At 45.7% G+C, this 22902-nt stretch overlaps 1 protein-coding gene across 1 annotated transcript in view; it reads left to right on the plus strand.

Annotated features, from left to right (window-relative positions):
- Window positions 1–22902, plus strand: part of LOC308133904 (glutamate receptor ionotropic, kainate 2) — a gene marked incomplete at its 5' end in the record, with an annotated part of 304935 nt that overhangs the window by 246458 nt on the left and 35575 nt on the right. The window contains one exon of the mRNA XM_080501449.1: window positions 10859–11084. Within this exon, the coding sequence (XP_080357575.1) occupies window positions 10859–11084 (226 nt within the window). The remainder of the gene's footprint in view (window positions 1–10858; window positions 11085–22902) is intronic.

The raw sequence follows: 22902 nt of genomic DNA on the forward strand, positions 1-22902 counted from the left end.
CTGAGGGAATCAGACCTGCAACCTTCTGATTGAGAGACAACTCGCCCTCTCTATCCATCTCTCCATCTCTCACCATCACTGGTTCTCGTCTCATCATTCGTCCACCAGTGTTCCGAACCAAACTCCAGTTTCAGCAGCTGGAGTCTGACCCTGCCACGAAATGAGCTCAAACGGAATCCCGGGTTTTTACCTGCGTGTCACTTCCTCTCTGGAAAGCTTCCGTCAGGTGACTTCCTGTCCAGGTGAAGGCCTGAATGTTGAGTCGTCTGGCCAGTTTCTTCACTTCCTCTCTAAAAGCTGGACAGACAAAGAGCTCCTGTTCGGCAGAACGAGTCTCACGTCGCTCGTCCCCACTGAAGATTGATGAGCAGGGCAGATGTAGAGGACATTTGTCCTCCACTGGGTAAACATATTCCGTCCACACAGCCAGCGTGAGGCGTTTCAGAGACGGAGCTGTGATGATGGATGGCGTGTTTTGACCAGGCTTATCATCGGGCTGGCTTGATTCATGGCGGCAAAGCCAGCCGCGATGTGCACAAGCATAGTAATCACCACTCAGACCCGGGGAGGGGGACGACAAAATACTCACTGTTTGGGTAATTATTGTCTCCTGCTGTAAAATACATGTCTAATGGTGGCTAATTATCCAAACGTCTGCGCGGAAAAGTCTGGGAGGCACCGATGCGTCTCGGTAGCGGGGACCTTCCCTCTGGACCGCCGCTACAATAACACTGAATAATTTAATGAGCAAACACACGCCGCTGCTGCGTCGGGCTTGTTAGCTAATAAAATCACATCTTATTAGAAGCGCTGCCGGTTCTTCACCTTGTGTGCACGGTGGGGTGGCGGCTCGGCGCGCGGCACCGACCGGCGCCCTGCACAGACCGGCGCCCTGCACAGACCGGCGCCCTGCACAGACCGGCGCCCTGCACAGACCGGCGCCCTGCACAGACCGGCGCCCTGCACGTGGATGTGGCGCCGACGGAACCAGAACCAGCCGGAAGGGCTGAGCAGCAACCAGCTGACAGACGGGAGGAACGGCCAGCCTGCTGCGGAAATCAGCACAGGAAGCTTATTGAGGGAGGGTGTGTGTGTGTGTGTGTGTGTGTGTGTGTGTGTGTGTGTGTGTGTGTGTGTGTGTGTGTGTGTGTGTGTGTGTGTGTGTGTGTGTGTGTGTGTGTGTGTGTGTGTGTGTGTGTTGGTACTACTGTTTCCGGCATGTCGATTCAAAAAGGCTGTAACTTGAAAGTGATTAGAAATAATGTCAAACTGTAAATTAAAAAAAACAAAAAAAACATTGTAATTGAAGTAAATGTACTCGAGTATGTTCTATATTGTGGTACCGTGGAACTCGAGGGGCATCAGGACAGTCGATCGACTGGTGATCAGATCTGTTGGTTTCATTATTGCTCAGGTCAAGATGATTGATTATTGATCAGGTCAAGATGATTGATTATTGATCAGGTCCCAGAATTCCTCATAAACAGAGACTAGAAATCAGCTGGTTTCACGTCTTTGTGTCCCAACAGCTGTCAAAGTGTCTGATCTGTTCTGTAGTTAAATGCCCAGTTTATTCCTGCTCCCGACACAGAAGGCAAACCTTTCGATATCTATACAATCATTTTCAGATTTTCAGCTTTATGCTGCATCTGGCACTGCAGAGCAGCTAGTTTATTAACTAACTGTGTGACAGCTTAGATAAATGTGCTCAATATCACCTGTTATTAAACTCCTCTTATCACGTCTTGTGGTCACACATGCACGCCCGCCGCCACGGAGGACAAAATTACCCAGAATTCACATGTCCTGAGATTCAGCATGTGGACTGGTGGAGATGGGAATTGAACCTGCAACCTTCCAAGTGGGAGACCACCAACCCAGCTGTGTCTCACTCCTTGTGTATAAACGTATGCTGATGACAGATTTCACACCTTCCAGGAACTTTAAATGGACTTTCAGTCATTTCCTGCAGTTTAAATGATAAAGTTCAACACGTCACGGTGTCCTAGTCACTAATCTGTCCTCTGGCTGGACAGAATCTTAGGACCACCCAAAAAGACACTCTTTCAAAGGTAAAAAAAAACACAAAACATCATGCAACTTTAAGAAAAAAGTTTAAATTCAAAGTTGAGATTTAAAAAAACAAATTGGAAACGTCTCCTCTGATCCAGCCTTCGTCAAAATAATCACACGAAATCTCATAATTCTGACTCTATAGTGTTTCTTGCTGCTTCTGAACTCCAGATTTGACCCAGAATGTCTTAGTTTAGTAATAATCCAGTGTACGACCATCCTGGAGTCCTGGGATCAGCTGGAGCTGCAGGCTGCTCCGACGCTTCACTGTCTCATGCTGATGTTCACGGTGTTTATGAGCTGCAGCCTTGTTCACAAGTGTCGTTTCACCACTTCATCAAACCGCTGCAATGCATTTTATAGAAGCAGTCATGTGCTGGCGGCTCAGACTTCCTATCAAAGTGCTCCATGAAAAACATTTATAGACATCGACACCCAATTTTTACTTTTTTTCTTGAAATGCACAATCGATTTTTGTGTAGGGATTAGTTTTAGAGTTGGACTAATGCTCTTCCGTACCACAAGGACATAGTAGTAGAGAGTGGAGATTGAAGAAGCGTTGTACTGTGATGGGTTAGCGGGCTGACTCCCAGCGTGTCCAGCTTTTAGTTATTTTTTATTTGTTCGTCTCTCCTTCATAGCCACTTGTGTTTAGTATCAACAGTGTATCATAAACAGTGTGCGTATATTGTGCTGTGAGAGAATGCTTCATAAAAGCAAGTGTGTTTGTGCTGACAGGAAGTGAGCGCCGTCCCCTCAGCGCTCTGGATTCTTTTGATTAGGGCCCTTTGAAAAATATGCAAAACACTCTGGCAAGCAGTGAGCCGCTCCTGACAAGGACCAACAGTGTGTCTGTTGTTGATGGCAATCAAAGCTACACACACACACACACACACACACACACACACACACACACACACTGAACATTGTATACAGGAAAGCTAAAGCACGTACTGTGTTCTTATTCAATGTGACTGAAGTGAAATGCAGAAACACACCAATGCAGGCTGGTTCACACGTCGGGAGTCAAATCCCGTCACGCTGCTTAAAGCCTCACTTCTTAAAGCCTCACTTCTTAAAGCCTCACTTCTTCGTTGGTGTTGCTCTCGTGCAGGGAGACGAACATAAAGTGTGGCGCCAGGGTTTGATGAGCCTCCGTGTTGAATGGCTGTTGTGTCCTGGGAGTGAACGCTATAAAAAACAGCTAAAACAACATCTTCACTCACATTTATTCACTTTCAATTATGTCGTTGTTTGGCGGACTGTATTTGGCAAATTCTGCTTTATTTTATCAACTAATAACAAGAACGCATTGATGACACTCTTGATATATTATTGAGTATCTTAAGGAGTTTTTACATGATCACATTAAAATGGATTAAATTGTTCCATTTGCTCTCAAAACAAAATGTTCAACCAATTTAAATATTAATGATGCCAGTTGAAGGATTACAAGTCTATTCCACAATGTATATTTTTATATTTTAAGGACTATTTTGAAGCGTTGTTCAGAATTCTAGATTGCTGGCAGTCTGAAGTTTCTTCATCTTTCTTCTATTTGGTTTTTTTTCCTCCTGGTTTACTCACTTCTGCAATTTACTTCAACATCTTAAATCCAATAACATTCCCCATCTCCATCAATGTGGAGTCCTGATTATGATTCATTTATATGAAGTAAAATATGCTGAAAGATTGTAAAAATGGCTAAATGATTTATGGTTTGAAAATGTGTGAATGTGAATGTATTTATAACTGGATGTCAGCCGTTATTAAATCTCCTTCACTCAGTCTTTCATACGATGTGACGCTTTGACTGAACTGCACCAGAGTCTCCACTTTTATGTGAACGTCATTAAGCCTGGTGTCTTTTATTGGTTCATCAGATTTTCAAAATAGAAGCATAAATCTGGTTTCACCTCGGCCCTGAGAGGAACAGAAGCTTTTTCACGCCAAAGACACAAAACACATAGACGTTTCTCTTAATGTCCGATGCTTCGTCATTATTACACAAAATCCTATGTAACCTGTGCTTTTGAGCACGTGACACCACTATTTCTTAAAACTTCTCTTTAGTCTCATAGTCAGTTTGGAAGAACATTTTGAAAAGATGGTAGCTGCCAGATATTCTCCTCAGAGGTCACCTAATATCCCTTATTATGATTTTTTTTTTTTTAAATCTCTTAAAAAATGATTTAATCATCTCTGTAATAAAATAATACTCGAAATAATGACTTTTCTGTGCCAAAAAAAATCTAAATATAACCACAAAACCAAGGCTTTACTTTTCTAGTCTGACGGGACTAATAAAAAAATTAAAACAAAAATTAAAATCAAAATTATAGACACATCATGTTCCAATATCTATAAATGAATGTTTGTTCACGACAAAACCCTGAAGATGAATGATTTAAATCTCAGATGGTGTCGAAGTATTTCCTGCAGTTGATTTCAATAAATACTGTAGTTTGGGTTTATTTTGCAGAAACAATATAATACCTGCATATCAGCAGAATCACAATGATTGTATTTCAAGGTACTTTCCACAGTACCAAGAGTTTCTCTTGGTGTAATGGTGCAAAACACAAAGCAACAAATATTAAGTATGACACATAAAATGTTTTATCTTTATGGAGTTTTAAATTGAGGTTTTATTTGAATGTGCAAACTTCAGATTGACTGGAGGATTGCTTAAATCTAATGTGAGTCAAATCAATGTGTCCCCTCATTGATTTTGTTTCACACACCTATTTTATATTCTACACTGATGACTAATAGCTATTTTTTGCACATAAATTGAAAGCTGGTTTTATGCAGGCCGGAGGCAACATTTTTAAATATCACGGCATTAATAAGCTCTGAGGTTATTAATTTTCTCATTGGAGATTTTTTTCTTCTTTTTTTCCTTTTAGCTGTCTTTAATTAGCGCTCCCTCGTGCAGAAACCGGGCGAGAAAATAAATGGATGGTCAGATTTTCTTTCCTTGAAATGTATGTTAATTTTAAACTTCTATTAATATTTTATGTTTATTGCTACAGTTTAGTTTTCATGTTTTCTTTTGCATTAATCGGTTTTCGTTAAACGTAACAGGATTTGCGTTTAAATGAAGTGCACACAACATGAAGGACAGAAAACATCCGATCGGCACATGAGAAGTTTGACATCAAGCGAAAGTCACTGATTCTCTTGGAATTAATAGTGTCAAGGTGGGATTTTAAAATAGATTTCATCCAGTGATTGTAAACTATTTGATTGTGGCTGCTGGTCCAGAAGCTTCAACGTTTGAGCAGCAGATTGATTCCAGTGATTTCATAACCCCGTGTTGTTTCTGCATGACGGCCTGACGAAGATGACGAAGATGACGAAGATGATCTTCTGAGGTCACACTGAGCATGACAGCCATGAAGAAAGAGGAACTGAGTGACCTTGAACCTTCATGGTTGTTGATCAGAGGTCAGAGGTCAGGGTTTGTTCAGCTGCTGCGACGGCGTCCGGGACATTTTCGTCTTTTTCGTGTCAACTGGACAGTTTGAAGCTCCACAGTGGACCTGAGGACGTCTTTCCCTTCGTCCCCACAGTGGACCTGAGGACGTCCTTCCCTTCGTCCCTACAGTGGACCTGAGGACGTCCTTCCCTTCGTCCCCACAGTGGACCTGAGGACGTCCTTCCCTTCGTCCCCACAGTGGACCTGAGGACGTCCTTCCCTTCGTCCCCACAGTGGACCTGAGGACGTCTTTCCCTTCGTCCCCACAGTGGACCTGAGGACGTCCTTCCCTTCGTCCCCACAGTGGACCTGAGGACGTCCTTCCCTTCGTCCCCACAGTGGACCTGAGGACGTCCTTCCCTTCGTCCCCACAGTGGTGAACCACAACTCGTCCACCAGAGTGCAAACCGGCATTATTGAGTTGAAGGATTGGATTTCAAAGTATATTTGACACATCTGGAAGGATTATTACGTGTATTTGAGCCGAACTCAACGGGGGCTCAGAGGCGGAACCCAGAAAGACGCTTTTCTGAAAACAAATAGCCGTAAATCTAAAGCTCATAGACGACGGCTTTGACTGACGCGTTCACGTGCTCGTTAACGTGTTAAGAAGCTGCGGGGCTCAAACAGCGACGTTACGTGCTTTTTCAGCATTATTAATTTGACGGACTGGAACTCTGTCCGTTGTCCTCGTCAGGCAGGTTGTCCCCTCACCTCGGTGAAACCTGTCCATTGTCCTCGTCAGGCAGGTTGTCCCCTCACCTCGGTGAAGCCTGTCCGTTGTCCTCGTCAGGCAGGTTGTCCCCTCACCTCGGTGAAACCTGTCCGTTGTCCTCGTCAGGCAGGTTGTCCCCTCACCTCGGTGACGTGCTGCTCAGTGCAGGGTGTCCAGTGTTTTATTATTATTATCTTCTTCTTCTTAGAAATAATATGTAAACCTCCATCGTTCAGGTCTCCCCCGAGGCCTCCTCCCGGGTTTGGCCCAAACCTTGCGCCAGCATGATGCGCCTAGTAAAGTGGCCAGTAAATGTAAAACTAACATTTACAACATATTTTACAGTGCGAGAGTTTACTGTGAGATTTATGTTTGATAAGCTTGACTTAACACAAACCGCAGTAATCCTGCAGTGGACAGTACTTGGCTGAAGCTCAGCAGCACATTATCAGTTTGGAATCCAGCCAGTCGTAGAGCGATTCTTAACTGTGGATTCTGAACTGTACTGAACGGCACAATGTAGAAAACCATAACCCTCTTAGGCTTTCTAGCAGTGTGTGAAGGTGGTTGGAGGCTCGGCCAGGTGGGAGACGTGGAGTCACACGATTTTATTTATCATCTGTAAAAGTATTGACTCGTTTCCAAATGTCACAAAGAGTCTGGCTTCAATAATTAAAGTGAATTATATTCTTTGTCTTTCAGTGAACTGACATCAAACCCACCGCACGTGACAAGAAATCCCATTATTACCACAATGTGTTAGTTTGTTTTCATACAAAGCAGCAGCTTCCAAACAAGTTCTGTGGAAAGAAAGAAGCCGTCCTTTATTTTTGTTCTTTTCAAACGTGTGCTCAGTCGACACCATGTGACGGGTCAGGAAGTGTAAATGTGAGGATTTATTCACCTGGTATGAATCATCACATTTAGTCCTGCATGTCCAAGCATTAGAGAGTCAAATATATCGCCTCCGACAGACGCCTCTCCACATTTTCACCTGTTCACAGTCGTTTACTTGTTTGTCTGTCAGCAAACACCACTGACCTAATTTTCCCGAAACGTGTTAAAAGGCTGGAGGAGTCGAGGAAGAAGTTTCCAGTGAATCCGGCCGACAAGATGGATCCAGACTTTATCTGTTCCTGTGTCAATGGGGCACATTTGGCCGAATAAATGCCACGTGAATCATAATCCATGGTTAAATCCACCTGCAACAATTATCCAAATGTGAGTTTCTAGCATTTGTTTTCAGCAGAAAGACGATTCAATTAAGGCCGGTGAAGGTACAAACAACATGTATTCAGACCTGTGACTTCCATGAATATATTGGCTGAAACCTGCACTTTTCGTCTTTGTCACCTTGATTCTGGGACCTCAGGTACTTTCACTCATCATGACCAAGAGCATTGGGGGAAATATCCAACCCACAGACAATGGCCTTGCGCACTATCAAGAGAAACACTTTAATACACGGACAGGATGAGACTAAACGTTCCCCCTCAGTGTTCGGGAACAACAAACTCCAGCGTCAGAGGCACCGGCCGAAGGAAGCAGAGTTGTTCCTGAGCATTAGTTGGTTCAACACAAAACAAGTTTGCTCATCCAAACATACATGCCTGTGAGGAAGGTGTGAGTTCCACCCTGCTGACATTCACAATATTCATGTTTCTGCAGCTATTTTCATCACGGACTCATGGAGGAGTTCAAACCCAAATCTTCCTCTGCTCATTAATAGGAAACAAGACTTTCCAGGTCCATTTAGAAAACCTACATTGGACAATATGGGACGACTAGAATAAACTTTGTTTGGAAGTGGAAAATAAGTGAATTTCCCCGCAGACAATAAAGAGTGTCTGGGTGATAGTTTCTATTTAAAGAACTTGGTAGATGATGATTGTGACTCGGACCGTGGTCTTGTCTCTCCTTGATGAATACAAGAAAGTAAATATAGGTTTGTACCTCCACCATCATTATCATGTTAAATGATTCTGCCCTCCTTCAGTCTGCATTGTGATTGTACAGAACTGGGTGATTACTGTGCACCTTTACTTTCCTGTTCCCAGAGGTTCTTGAGCGCAGCTTGAGTTTGACTTCTTATTTCTGTTGACTGTGCAGCGTCGGCAAGAAAACGGACTCCTCGTCCACAGCGAGCCACTGAAGTGCCGTTTCAGGACTTGCTGATCCAAACCCACTGCCATACTTCGCCTTGCACAGCTAAGAATTGAAACAAAAGGCACAATTACAGCTCCATTTGTTTTCCTCTTCTTTGTTTTTTTGACGAGAAGCTGAACTTTGTGTGGAGTGTTTGTGCAGCGATCTGCTGCAGCCTGCAGGGGATTCGCTCCAAATCTGAAGGAGACTTTGGGTTTCTGTGAGGAATTTCAATGCATCCTTTCTGCATGAAATAGAAACTGAGTAGAATGCTCCATCAAAACCTCGTGCACCGAATCTTTATGAGAACATCTTAACTGCTCAAGTGATCTGGAGTGAAACAAACAATGGGGGTACATACTGGACGTACAGCGAGAACCAGGAGCAGGTTCTACTTCTGGAGTTTCATGTTCTATCAGTCCATTGACTGCCCAGTGGCACAAATCCTGAAAGCTAAGAACAATTACAAACAACGGAGTGATTGACTGAAAGTAAAAGAAAACTGTTGCAGTTGCTTGTTTTTGAAATCGGCTTCAGTAAGAGAAAGAGCTCAAATACATTGTGATGGTGACTCGTACTGTAATACTTCACAACATTACTGCAGCAGATCTGGTTTGCAAAGCTAAAAATGATATATTCAGTTATATTTTCTGTATATAGTGACAAATAAAAGTCATTTCAAGGCACAGACACGAAACACTACATATTGTCATAATAATCAAACTTAGTATTGTATTATTTTCATTGATTTTTCTGTAATTGCTGAACTTTGCTTTTTAATCCTGCCAGTGGAAACAGTTGTGGAGCTCTGCTGCCCCCTGTGCTGGCTGTTAGCTTTAGCATTAGCCTGCATCAGTTTATAGCTTCTAAACAGGCGTCAGCTTTTTCTGATTGTCATCACTTTGAGTGTGTTTCTTTATATGAGGTTTGAATAGCAGTCAAAGGTTGTACTTTTCTCAAATGAGTGAAGTTTAATAGAACGTTAGCGCCACAGTTCGACTTCCATGGAGCAGATTTAACTGGAGCTGAACTTAATGAGAGAATGAGTCATTAGACTGACCCACACAGCGCTGACCGCCCAGCAACACAACAACCTGCACACTATGAACACATCTTAATTAGGAGACTTAATTAAAAGTAACAATGGAGTTTCTTTTCCAACAACAAGTTGTTGTTGATTTAGTAACGAGCAAAGTAAAACTATTCCTACTTTTAAAAGACCTCAGTAGTAAGTGCGAGCAATTGACTGAGTTTTCTTATCTTAATTAAAACAAGTGGCTAAAGTCTGGAGCAACGGATCTGGATACATCAGGAGGTCGTAATGCATTCAGAGATCTACTGCCACTTCTGCTTGCAGAGGAGAATTAACCAGGTTCAGGTGATGAACACTGCATGACGCAGGCGGTGAGAGGATCCCACTGAGGCCAGCTCTTTCATCGCAAATAGTCTGCTTCCATTTTGATGATTTGCAGTGGTTTGTTTTGCACTCTGCTGCTGTTTGTGTCTGTCAGTGGATCGCGGCACACATCAGTCGTGCCTGGCGAGAGCCCTGGTACGGCACCAGTGTAATCAGCTCCTCGTGGGGAGGCCTGCCTCGGCTCTCTGCCCGACGTGGAGTGTAGGTGGTTATCAGCCTCCCCCTGTATTCACAGCCACTGCTCCGGCCTTATCAGCAGTCAAAAGCTTGCATGCTCAATCGCCTGATTTGTCAAGGGTGACTCCGAAAGATTCTGATAGGCACTCCGCAAATCACCCAGTTGATCTAAAATATCGACCAGCCACAAAAAGTCATTACACACAATAATGGCGGGCAGGACCTTGAAGATGTGACTTAATTAGGTTTCAAATGGCTTCAAAAATGCCTTCAAATCGGCTCCCCTGGAGAGTAATGCGCTCTTGGATTTCTCTCAGTGATTACAGGTGTAGAAAGCGAGGTGCACAGCTACTTGACAATGCCGTTGCTGCTGCTCCTGCCTAGAAGGCGATAGCGGCGGCGCAGACCTCGGCTATGTACATTACGGTCATACAAATTTGCCCTGCTGCCTCTATTTAGCATGCTCGCCTGACTCAGCCTATATTCTCCTCATAAGCGATAATGACTGAGGCAGACAGAAAGCCTATCGTGCTGCTGGAGCTGCAAAAAAGTTCTGCTGGAGCAAATGACATGTTTTCCTAATGAAATTTGCAAAGTAATTGAATGTAAATGGCTCTGCAGGCCTTGATAGAGCTGCGAACACTGGCAGTATTTAAATGAGTGATGTGAGCGCTCTGCCCATCATTGTTTCTTCCAGTTGCTCAGAACTTTATAATCCTTCATTAACCTCCAATCAGGAACTTTGTAATCATCAAAACACACATAGCTTTTAGAACGAACAACTGTAGCATAATTGAATACGAGAGTGAAGTCTCCTTCCCTCAGACTGACTGCTGCTCCGTCTCCACAGAAAACCAAGATCTCCACTTACGACAAGATGTGGGAGTTCATGAGCAGCCGCAGGCACTCAGTGATGGTGAAGAACATGGAGGAAGGCATTCACCGCGTGCTCACCTCGGACTACGCCTTCCTCATGGAGTCCACCACCATCGAGTTTGTGACGCAGCGCAACTGCAACCTCACGCAGATCGGAGGACTCATCGACTCCAAGGCCTACGGGGTCGGCACGCCGATGGGTAAGAACACAACTTTCTGCTGACGCGTCTGAACACCTGCGATGTTTATACCGCGGGTTCATTCAGTCCATGACTTCCTCTTTCAATATACACCGTCATACATTGATGTGTGTGTTTCTGATTGACACACTCAACGCAACAAGAGATCGTATAATTAATGTCTCATTGATCTGCTGCTTTGGAAGTTAGATCTTTGCCATTTGCCAAATCTGTAAACGTTAAGAAAAGACCTCTCGTAAAGGAAAAGATGTTTCTCAATGAGCTTGCATGTACAAATAACTGTCAAACAAATGAAACTGAGTTTAGCTCAGCGATGCTGGTGGAGATATTAAGCCTTTTAACCACCTTTGTTCTTACAATAGTCACGACCTTTGATTTCAGGGACCTTCAATAACAGCGACTCAAAACATTTGACAATGGATAAATGCATAGTTTGGAAGTTCTTTCATCTCAGAAATGAAAACAAGGTATCATGGAGGCTGTAGACATTATTTAGCCAGCGACCTGATCCTCACAGCTCGTCTGAGAAAATGAGCCAGATCGTGGTGACGATGACGCAACATCCACTTCCACTTCAGTGAGTTGATAGAAACTGAGACGAAACATAAAGCGCTCAAACCTTCAATCTGCTGCGCGGACAAAGAGCTTCATACTTCAACAGCAAATTAAATCTGATATCATAATTGAAGGTTTTGATTCAATGATACATCAATTAATACATTGTTGAACACGTCTGGATAGAAATGATGCTAAATGTTGCCTGTCAGACATTTATTAAAAACAAGTGTTTGGTCAATAGTAGAACTTGAGATATCAGTAAAACATGTGATCTGCAGTGTCACATTGTTTCCCACTATTGCAATCGTGCAGTTTGCAAACACGTCAGTGTGCGACGTCGTTGTCTTTGTGCCTCAGAATGTCAGAGAGATTTAATTTGTTGTGCTCATTTGTCTTTGTGTCACCAGCTTTGTTGTAATGTTGAAATAATGAAGTGAAATACTGTTTGGCTGATGGAGGAGTTTGTCCCTAAGCTTGCAAAGTACTTACCGATGTCACTGTCCTTTGCTGACCTGCGTTAGGAACTTGTTCCTGCAACTAATGTAAAACAACAACAACAACACTGATCCTGCATCTGCTCTGAACTGAGCTGCTCCTCCGGAGCGGTGCTTTAGAATGTTTTCCCAGCTGGAGGTTCAAGTGAGCCAGACTAGCTGTCAGCCATTGTTTGCACTACATGGTATTCATGATTAATTAATGGCATCATCTGCCTGCACATGAAAAGACCTTACTGTACCTGACGTCTGTCACGGGAACACAGAGTTGCTCTGCTGGCGCCGCACAAGTTCACTCTCTGGTTCTATCTAGGCTCACTTGGAAGGACTGCCTTTGGTTTAAAAGTCCTGAATATAAGGGATCCATGTGCTTCATTCTCTTCTTTCTCCTCAATTTTTCACTCCTTTTGCGTTACTTTAGAACTTTAACGCCCGTGTCGCAGTGGCGCCAGTCCCAGGTTGTTTGTAGATCTTAGAGACATGATTCCATGTGTTTTTAACCCAGCTTGACCGTCCACCATGTCCTCCATCCGTCCGTCCGTCCTCCATATATCTAGATGTCTAGATTTATAACTTGCCGTCACCGATTGGCCTCAGAAAACTGCAGCAGGTGTTGTTTTCTGGTGACATACAGCTGAGAGATGCAGACTTTGCGTCGGCAGGCCTCCAAGCCCAAGCTGGACGAACGTCTCCACGACGGTACAGCCGTTACACAACACAACATTCATCCTCTCAGCCTCACCAGGTGAACGGATAAAGACTCCTGAAGTAAAACTGACAGTCTAATAGTAGAATGACAGCAAAACAAGTATCGCCTCCAGGTTCCTGCTCCAAGGATGTGAACGTTTCCATGCAACTGTAATGTTTTATAGCCTTTCGTTGCTCATTCAAAGCGGCGTGAAGCCGACCCAGGCACGTTCACGCTGCTCTTCTTCCTTCAGGGGAACTCGTGTGGAGGAATACTTAACGGGGAGAATCCTGGGGCTATCTCCAGCAGGCAGAGGGATGAGCGGGGAAGGGTGGCACATCACACGCAGAGCAAGCGGAGGTGCAACATTTGATTACGAGGCTCAGCGGCAGATTGTCATAATCCTGTTACAAACGCAGCGAGAAGAACACTCTGGTTAAATACCGGCAGAATTACAAGTGGCAGACTACTTAGAATGATGACCCGGTACAAAACGCCATTCTTAAACAGTCTTACTCTCATTCAGGTAGAGGGGGGATTTCAGAATGCTTAGCCATGTCTGTACCTCCTACAAACATGCTTTTCAATGGCGCATTGTTTGGAGAATACAATGAAGTGCAGCTTAAACATACACAGCTTGACATAAGGCATCTCCTTCCAGCCTGAGTGACGGTTCTATAGTCACTGCAGTAATCCTGGACACCACAGGCAGAATACTTGCACAAGGAGGTAGAATGAAGTAAAGGCCAATTCATTATTTCTGTGTCCGCAGGCTGCTCCTTAGTCCAGACGATGTAAATATTGTCTGCAGACCACGTTCTGCGGTCTGCAGACGCACAATGTGACACGTATGGAAGAGCCTGGAGACGTTTTGTTATCGGTGGTAGTTCAGGCCCCGCCCACACGACGGCGCCCTTTCATGTAACTGCTTCGTTTTCTTGGTTGAATTTTTCAATTTTTTTTCTGAAAATGGGTTTTGGAATGGAGACATTTGAAAATGCCGCATGCGCTTTGACGTGTGGATGGACGACTGAGAATGATGACATCATCGCCCCGCCTCTCATCCCTGCCACCCTGCGCCCACAGCGCTGCAGAAGCTACTGATGTTATTTGGTTTAATAAGGCCAGATGGCGAATTTCTCATGCCGCATGTCTCCTTCTCCATTTTTGGAGAATGTCTGTGGCGGAGTTACAGCGCCACCTAGAGGCCTGGCAGATATACTTCCCCATGTTGACTCATTTCCCGGTGCCGTGTGGACGGGAAACGTTTCCACGACGACGCAGAGACAAAAGCTGGATTTGGCTCCTGAGGACAGAACCTGAAGTGTTTGGCGATTGTCTCTGGCCGCCAAACCTTCAGCGTGTCCTCAGAATCCCCCTGGTGAGGCGTTTCCTGCTCTTGAAGCTGGCGTGTCACCGGCGTCACCGGCGTCACCAGGTTCCCGCTGCTCCTGCGTGGAGGACTGGTGACGTTCGGGGCGGTGATGAAGCAAGGCAGTGTCCTCTGGCCGTGTGAGTGCTGGCAAGGTCGCCGGCTGCTGTTTGTGTATGCTCTGCTGGTCGGCCACGCACCTCCATTTGAGGGACTGTTTCGCCGCGTGTGAAAACACTGGAGGGAGGCTATATTTGCTTTGGCTGATTGCATTCCCTGACTGATGTGCTGTGCAGCGTTTGAAGCTCTGCTGCCGTGTGCATGCGTGTGGCCACGCGAGCGTGCATTCGCTTCATGACTCCTGCGTTGCATGTAATCCCTCTTTCTTTATGCGAGTGAATAAATGTATTCATATGTGAAGGAAAGGAGGAGAGCTGCAGGGAATGGAGGGGAGGTGAGTGGTGGCCTGTGGCAGCTTCTGCACTGCAGTGATTGTCCACACTGAAGGAAGGAGGTGTGTTAGCATCATTACTCCCCAGCCAGCCATTCACACACAGCCACAACAAGCTATTTAAATTGCTAATTCTACCTTTTAGCAGCCTTTACCATATGTAGTCTGTCTCCTCATACGGCCGGGCCATTTAGCATCTCCGTCATGGAGGTGAGCAGAGTGGTGGAGCTGTGGTGGAGCTGCACTGGGCCCCGTGGCGTCTCCTGCAGCCCTGCTCCACCCGGCAGTCAGAGCTCAGACTAATGATGTGTTTACTGCCGGAGCCCTCCTCCTGCCGTCACGTCCAGCTGGAGGACAATGCTCGCACATATGAGCTGCTTTGTAAAACAACAGCATGTCAGACTGGAGGAGTCCAGTCTCTCTCTCTCAAGCTTCTTCCTAAAACCACTCGCTCAGAGAGGGAAACACTAATAGACATGGCCACTCCCATTGCTGTGTTTGGGCGGGGTTCGCTCTATCATCTAAAATCAATGAATTTTAAAAACCGTAGGTAGCAGAACAACTGGAAAGTGTGTGATTTTCCTCAAAGGTGGTCTTCACACTTCGTTCCTGACGATACTGCAGACTGACCAACCGCAGACTAACAACGTGTCATGAAATTGAAATGTGTGGTCTTGTCTTGTTATGTCCTACAGTGTGAGAGCTTCACAGACCGAGGCCACCTTCACAACCCGTTTGGTTTTAATAAAGTTTCTCATTTACATGGCAATGATTTGATATGAGGTCCGTTTACATGGAAACGGAGGAAATGCTAAAAATGCTGTAGTTTTCATGTAGTGGGTGCCGTTGTTTGTTTCTGTAAACAACCACATACACACAAAGAACCACACGCTATAAATATCAACCACGGAGCGAACACAGTAATGGAAACACCACCAAGTTGGATTGTTATTATGGCGACTGGGAGTCATGACACTGGAGGAAACATGGTTCTGATTGTCTCTACTGAGCATGTGCAGAACGACTCTCTGCTGTCGACACGAAACAAGACCCGAGTCTTTTCATAAGAATTGTTTCAAGCTTCAACTGCAGCAGCCCAATGCAACTGGCCACTTTGAGTCTCAGTGTGGCGTAAATCCAGTCCAGTTCAGGGTCCCTGGTCCTGGTCCTGCTCCTGGTCCTGGTCCTGGTCCTGGTCCTGGTCCTGGTCCTGGTCCAGCTGACAGTGAAGTCCAGGTTCACCTGGACAGGTGAGCAGTCCATCACAGGACAAACACACACAGGACAAGTCACAGGAAGACCCTACAAACTACCGACAGGAAGGCCGGATTCAAACCAACAACCTCCTCAATGTGAGGCTGCGGCAACAACACAAAATTGTATTTTTATCACTTGTATGTTTTATTTACTTTTTATGTGCTTGCGATAGCTTTTCATTTGTCTCCGACTCAAACATTTCAAACGACAGGAGACAGATTTTATCTTTCATGTTTTATTGAAATTTACATTCATAATATCTTTACACTTCAGTTTTCCATTGTGACATTGATTCCACTGTTTGTAGGCTGGATTGGGCTTTTCTGTGTGTGTCAGTGACGATCATGAAGCCGACCAGGAATGTGTTCGCCAGGCAAACCCTCTTCTGGTAACTCCTGATTGGCTTTCCCTCCGCAGTCCCGCTAGCGCCCTCTGCTGTCCGTCACATTCACACACACCAGTGGAGCTGCTGCTCTGCAAGGCGCTCAATCCTCCATCGGGAGGCGTCAGGGATTCAGCAGGACGTGGACGGGGGGAGTTGGGGGTTCGAATCTCGAGCCTTTAAGACACCAGCTCCACCAACTGAGCCGCTTCAGGAGATTCAGCTTGACTTTATTACAACGGGGTCTTTTTATGGTTCTTCTTCGAAATGCACACAAGTCAGAGATCATGTCTCGTTCCAGAGCTTTGCTTTATTCCTCGTCATCTCAGAGGCACTTTCTGCAGCAGCAGCAGAGTTTGACCTGCAGCTGGAGCTCAGCAGGTCGACTGGCTGATTCAGTCATTGAAGGACCCCTGCTGTTCCTGTTGGTGGGCAAAACCCTGCACCTTGAATCCCCCAACCAGTGGGACAGCGTCTCGCCAGAAGCTGTAGTGTGTGTGTGTGTGTGTGTGTGTGTAGACGGGTCGACGGCTAGTTAAAATCCCCACTCCAGGTAAATCCAACCCAGTTACCAACCTTTTAGCTGCGAGAACAAACCTCCACACCCAGTCCCACAAAGCCACGCTGTGGGGGAACAGCAGCTGGCGGCGGGCGGCGGCGAGGTAATGAGGTGCCGGCGCACGCCCACCGGGCGGCAGGGAGGTGGGAAAGCAAGGCACTAATGTGAAAGACTGGAGAAGGACGGACGCTCACAGCCGACTGTCGTGTTTCCTGCTGAGGACCAGAAGACGAGGAGCTTCACCTCAGATCCAGTCAACACCACTTCGTCGACAGACAACTGGAGGGGAAGCGCCTCTTTCTGAAATGCTCTGCTGCGCGACATGCACAGTTCTGCACATGCTCAGTGGAGCCAATCAGAACAATGTTTTCTCTGTGACTCCCAGTCCAGGCTCTCCTGGACTTTTATTTTCACAGTCGCCAGAATAGCAATCCAACCTGGTAGTTTTATTTTGACAGTCAGGGACATTGCACTAGGAAATGTTCTTTAACGTGTCAGGAACAGAACTAACACTGATGATCCACTCAGGAACTGGTTGTTAGACATGTTGTTTACATTTAAATTATTAACAAACAAAGCTTTTATTGGCAAAATGATCAAATATGAAAATGTCATTGATGAATTCTATCAAAAAAAGATTCATCTTTACAAACTAAATCTGTTCAAAGAGAAGAGCTGGAGAGCCGGTCTGGTCTGGTCTGAGCCGGTCTGGTCTGAGCCGGTCTGGTCTGGTCTGGTCTGGTCTGGTCTGGTCTGAACCGGTCTGGTCTGAACCGGTCTGGTCTGGTCTGAGCCGGTCTGGTCTGGTCTGGTCTGGTCTGAGCCGGTCTGGTCTGGTCTGAGCCGGTCTGGTCTGAACCGGTCTGGTCTGAACCGGTCTGGTCTGAACCGGTCTGGTCTGAGCCGGTCTGGTCTGGTCTGAACCGGTCTGGTCTGAGCCGGTCTGGTCTGAACCGGTCTGGTCTGAGCCGGTCCGGTCTGGTCTGAACCGGTCTGGTCTGAACCGGTCTGTTCTGAACCGGTCTGGTCTGAGCCGGTCTGGTCTGAACCGGTCTGGTCTGAGCCGGTCTGGTCTGAGCTGGTCTGGTCTGAGCCGGTCTGGTCTGGTCTGGTCTGGTCTGGTCTGGTCTGGTCTGAACCGGTCTGGTCTGGTCTGGTCTGGTCTGGTCTGGTCTGGTCTGGTCTGGTCTGAACCGGTCTGGTCTGGTCTGAGCCGGTCTGGTCTGGTCTGAACCGGTCTGGTCTGGTCTGAACCGGTCTGGTCTGGTCTGAACCGGTCTGGTCTGAGCCGGTCTGGTCTGGTCTGAACCGGTCTGGTCTGAACCGGTCTGGTCTGGTCTGAGCCGGTCTGGTCTGGTCTGAGCCGGTCTGGTCTGAACCGGTCTGGTCTGGTCTGAGCCGGTCTGGTCTGGTCTGAACCGGTCTGGTCTGAGCCGGTCTGGTCTGGTCTGAACCGGTCTGGTCTGAGCCGGTCTGGTCTGAACCGGTCTGGTCTGAGCCGGTCCGGTCTGGTCTGAACCGGTCTGGTCTGAACCAGTCTGTTCTGAACCGGTCTGGTCTGAGCCGGTCTGGTCTGAACCGGTCTGGTCTGAGCCGGTCTGGTCTGAGCTGGTCTGGTCTGAGCCGGTCTGGTCTGGTCTGAACCGGTCTGGTCTGGTCTGAACCGGTCTGGTCTGAGCCGGTCTGGTCTGGTCTGAGCCAGTCTGGTCTGAACTGGGCTGGTCTGAGCCGGTCTGGTCTGAGCTGGTCTGGTCTGAGCCGGTCTGGTCTGAGCCGGTCTGGTCTGGTCTGAGCCGGTCTGTGGAGTCCTGTACCCTAAACAGGTTCACAGTGTGAACTGAATATGAATTGTGTGTATTTTCCTGCTGTTTTTTCAATATTCTGCAGGAATTCTGACATTAAGACATTTATTTAAATGTTAAAGAAAGCTAAAGTAGTCACGTTGTTTTTGTAGCATTAAGTGTATATTTGTTGTGTTTATTTATTTTTACATGATGTGTATATTTGCTGGGTCAGTATTACCTCGCGTGGCCCCACATTCCCTACATCAGTCCTGGTTTTGCTCTTTGTGCTCGTCCCCGATGACGATCGCTGGTAATTCAGCTTCATTAGGGCGCATTAATCAAACGGGGGGGGGGGGGGGGGGGTGGGGGGGGGGGGGGCTGCCAGTCAGCGGGGGGCCGTCCTTTCCACCGCCTCCAGGATTGTTCAGCTGCGCCTCATAAACAGGAAAAGGCCCGAATGCGTTTGTGTGAGATAGAAGATCAGTGTGACCGGCGGCGGCTCGGCCCCCTGCTGAGCTCACTGGACATCACTGGATTCTCTACTGACAAGCTGGTCTGGAGGAAGAAGCATCGGGACGGCTTCTTCCAACTTTATTCACAAAAACAATGAGATAAATCTGTATTTTCAAACTCAAAGCCAACTTAAATAAAACAAATGGTTAAACGATTCAGGGTAGAACTGCAGCGACACCGCTATGTTAAAGGACAACTACAAGTACATGTACTAACCTTTAGCTACTTGTACACACCGAGTACCGACATGAGTACCTATTTAATGTCATTATGCATAATTCATACTCCATGCCAACACTGTGTGTCAACGTGAACCGCCTCCACACAGCCTCTCCACGCCACATGGACCTCCATCGGCCCTACGGCACGCCATACTCGCAAGGCAGCGCGGCTCCACACTGTTAATGCTCACTGTTAATGCTCACTGTTAATGCTCACTGTTAATGAGTGTATCAAACATACTTTTGTTTTAGAATGAGCCCTGAAAGCCATTAGCATGTAGCATGTAGCACAAGTTACTGAGCGACATCGGGCTAAATGTCTGTTGTGATGAAGTTGCTGGTGAGGAAGTTGCTGGTGATGAAGTTGCTGGTCATGAAGTTGCTGGTGATGAAGTTGCTGGTGATGAAGTTGCTGGTGAGGAAGTTGCTGGTGATGAAGTTGCTGGTGATGAAGTTGCTGGTGATGGAGTTGCTGGTGATGAAGTTGCTGGTGAGGAAGTTGCTGGTGAGGAAGTTGCTGGTGATGAAGTTGCTGGTCACGAAGTTGCTGGTGATGAAGTTGCTGGTGATGGAGTTGCTGGTGAGGAAGTTGCTGGTGAGGAAGTTGCTGGTGATGAAGTTGCTGGTCACGAAGTTGCTGGTGATGAAGTTGCTGGTGATGGAGTTGCTGGTGAGGAAGTTGCTGGTGAGGAAGTTGCTGGTGATGAAGTTGCTGGTCACGAAGTTGCTGGTGATGGAGTTGCTGGTGAGGAAGTTGCTGGTGATGGAGTTGCTGGTGAGGAAGTTGCTGGTGATGAAGTTGCTGGTCATGAAGTTGCTGGTCATGAAGTTGCTGGTCATGAAGTTGCTGGTGATGTACACAGTATCTTTGTCCTCTTGGTGTTTTGTCTGAGCATAATTCACAGTCCATCTTATTTTAGTCATAATCATCGATATAGAAGAATCTCCAAACGGAGAAGAAATGATAATTGTAGTCATTGGAGGTCCGACTCATGTAAATGTGGTTTTTTTTTACATGAGGAAGTTCTGCTGGGTTATTTTTTTACAGTAAATTTGCCTCCGATCACATTTAACGGTTCTTCCTGTGTGAAACTACACATGAAGAAAAACGATAAAACAATAAATATCTCTAATTTATTCACAGGCTTGATTTTCTCACGCTTGCGAATAGCCTGAAGAGTTAGAATATGAAACGGAGCTGTCAGCGTCGCTCACAAAGAGCAGGGCTAAAAATACACATCTGGCACATCAGCATCTTTGGGTTTCTTTCTTTTCCTTGCTGAGCGACAATGCATTAGCCATCGCGGGGCTATTACGGCGCTTTGATCTGGCAGATTACATCTATGTGTCTTATTCCACATTCAGCGCGGCCTGTCACTTCCTCTCCATCCTGCTCAGTCGGAGGATTACACTCTTCTGAACACGCTTGTTTGCAGCTCTCAGATGAACATATTTAGTTTATCTGCGGCGAGGATAACAAAGCGTCCTTTCACACTCGCTAGAAAATCCTCATGTCTTTTTTTAGGTCTGCTGCGATGTGATTGATGTCACGCCACTGTTTTTCACCTTGTGTATTAGCTCAGCAGCGAGAGGCAACATGTTTACACTCGCACATTTGCTCTGTTAAAGCAAAACATAGTACCGTATTTTCTGCCCTATAAGGCACACCGGGTTATAAGGCGCACCTACATTGATTGACATAATTTACTACTTCATTCATATATAAGGCGCACCGCCCTATAAGGCGCATGGAATAGACCACTGGTCATAACCTTTATAGCTCAAAGCCATTAGGTTACATTTTCCACTGATTCTAACACCCAGAGAGGTGCACACACTTTATTTTGATAGTCCTACCTGCAGCCTATGCCAGGAGGACACTACACACAAAACCTTCTTCACTGCTGGTTGACAACTTACAACTACCGGTAATAATAATAATAATAATAAACTAAACTACATGAACTAAGCAACAAAAACACAACACAACACAATTATTACCGACACCACAAACCAAATAGAACCCCCAATAATTGCATTTAAAACACCACAAACAGCTGCAATGAATTATGGGAGTTTCTATCGGCTGCACTGAGGAGCTCAGGTTGAATTCATGTTTTATGTTGTTGGAGGTTATTGTGGGTTGTTGTTGGGCTTGGTGTTGTGTTGATTGTGTTTATGTGTTTTTGTTCCCCAGTTTAGGGAGTAATTATTTCATCTAGTTTATTTTGGTTTGTTAGAATGTTGGTGTGCAACCATGAGTGATTAAGGTGTTGTGCGGAGTGTGGTCCGCTCTGAAGATCTGGTTGTGAAGTTAGAGTTGTCAAAATAAAAGCTTCTGGTTGTTCAGCTGTCAAATAGCAGTCTGGAGTAGAACAATCGTCCATATATAAGGCGCACCGGGCTATAAGGCGCACTGGCAGCTTTTGAGAAAATTTGAGGTATTTAGATGCCTTATAGTACGGAAAATACGGTACTTATTCACGTCGACATGTGAGGATCTCTGTGATCGTCTCCGTACCGGAAGCCATCAGCCTCCTCCCCCTCGGTGTGAGAACTTCCATGAGGAAGAGTGACAAAACTATGATTTCCCTTGTGGTTGGAGGAAACCGTCCATGTCATGGTAAACAGGTCATGTTTCTGTGGGATGTCAGGAAACTGATGGGACTGACAGCGACGGGATCTAACCACAACCCATGCCAGGCCCTTAGGTGGCGCTGTGACTCGCCAAACACACCACAAATGCAGAAGAAGACAGAGCACATAGAAATGTAGTGTTTCTATCTTTGCTGAAACCTGTATATAGCTCTAGTTCTCCCACATGGAAAGAACCTATATGAGGATATATGCACATATATGAAACCTATATGCACATATATGCTGCATAAATGCACATAAATGCTGCATATATGCACATATATGCTGCATCTATGCATATATATGCCACATATAGGCAAAATTGAGGTGCATATATGTGAATATACAGGCCATATAGGTCTCCTGTACTGCGTCTTTATTTCCCCACATGGAAAGAACCTATATAAACATATATGTTTTAATATAGGTTTTGAATATATGTGACATATATAAAATTGGCCATTTTCCTATATTTTATGTACATATATACATATATATGTGCATAAAATATAGGAAAACGGCCAATTTTATATATGTCACATATATTCAAAACCTATATTAGAACCTATATTAAAATATATATGTTTATATATGTTCTTTCCATGTGGGCTCTCGGTGTGTGGCCCTGCTGCTGCTGCTGGTGGCCCTCAGATATACATGAGAGGTATCAGTGTATGATGGCTGATGACGGACGTCATCCTCCAGTCCTAAACCAGTCATTCCATTCGTCGGCAACGTGCCCAATGTCAGGATCAGTTGGTCGACCATCGCCGTGCGAGTGTGGGAGTGTCAAAAAAAAAACGTAGTTTGAAAGTTTAGACAATTTCCAACAGCTTGTCCACTTCTAAATTAGCATGTAGTTTTTTTCCATGGAATGAAAGCTTCCATCCTGAGGGCTCTCG

Source organism: Blennius ocellaris (assembly GCF_963422515.1).
Source record: "Blennius ocellaris genome assembly, chromosome: 8".
NCBI classification, from domain to species: Eukaryota; Metazoa; Chordata; class Actinopteri; order Blenniiformes; family Blenniidae; genus Blennius; species Blennius ocellaris.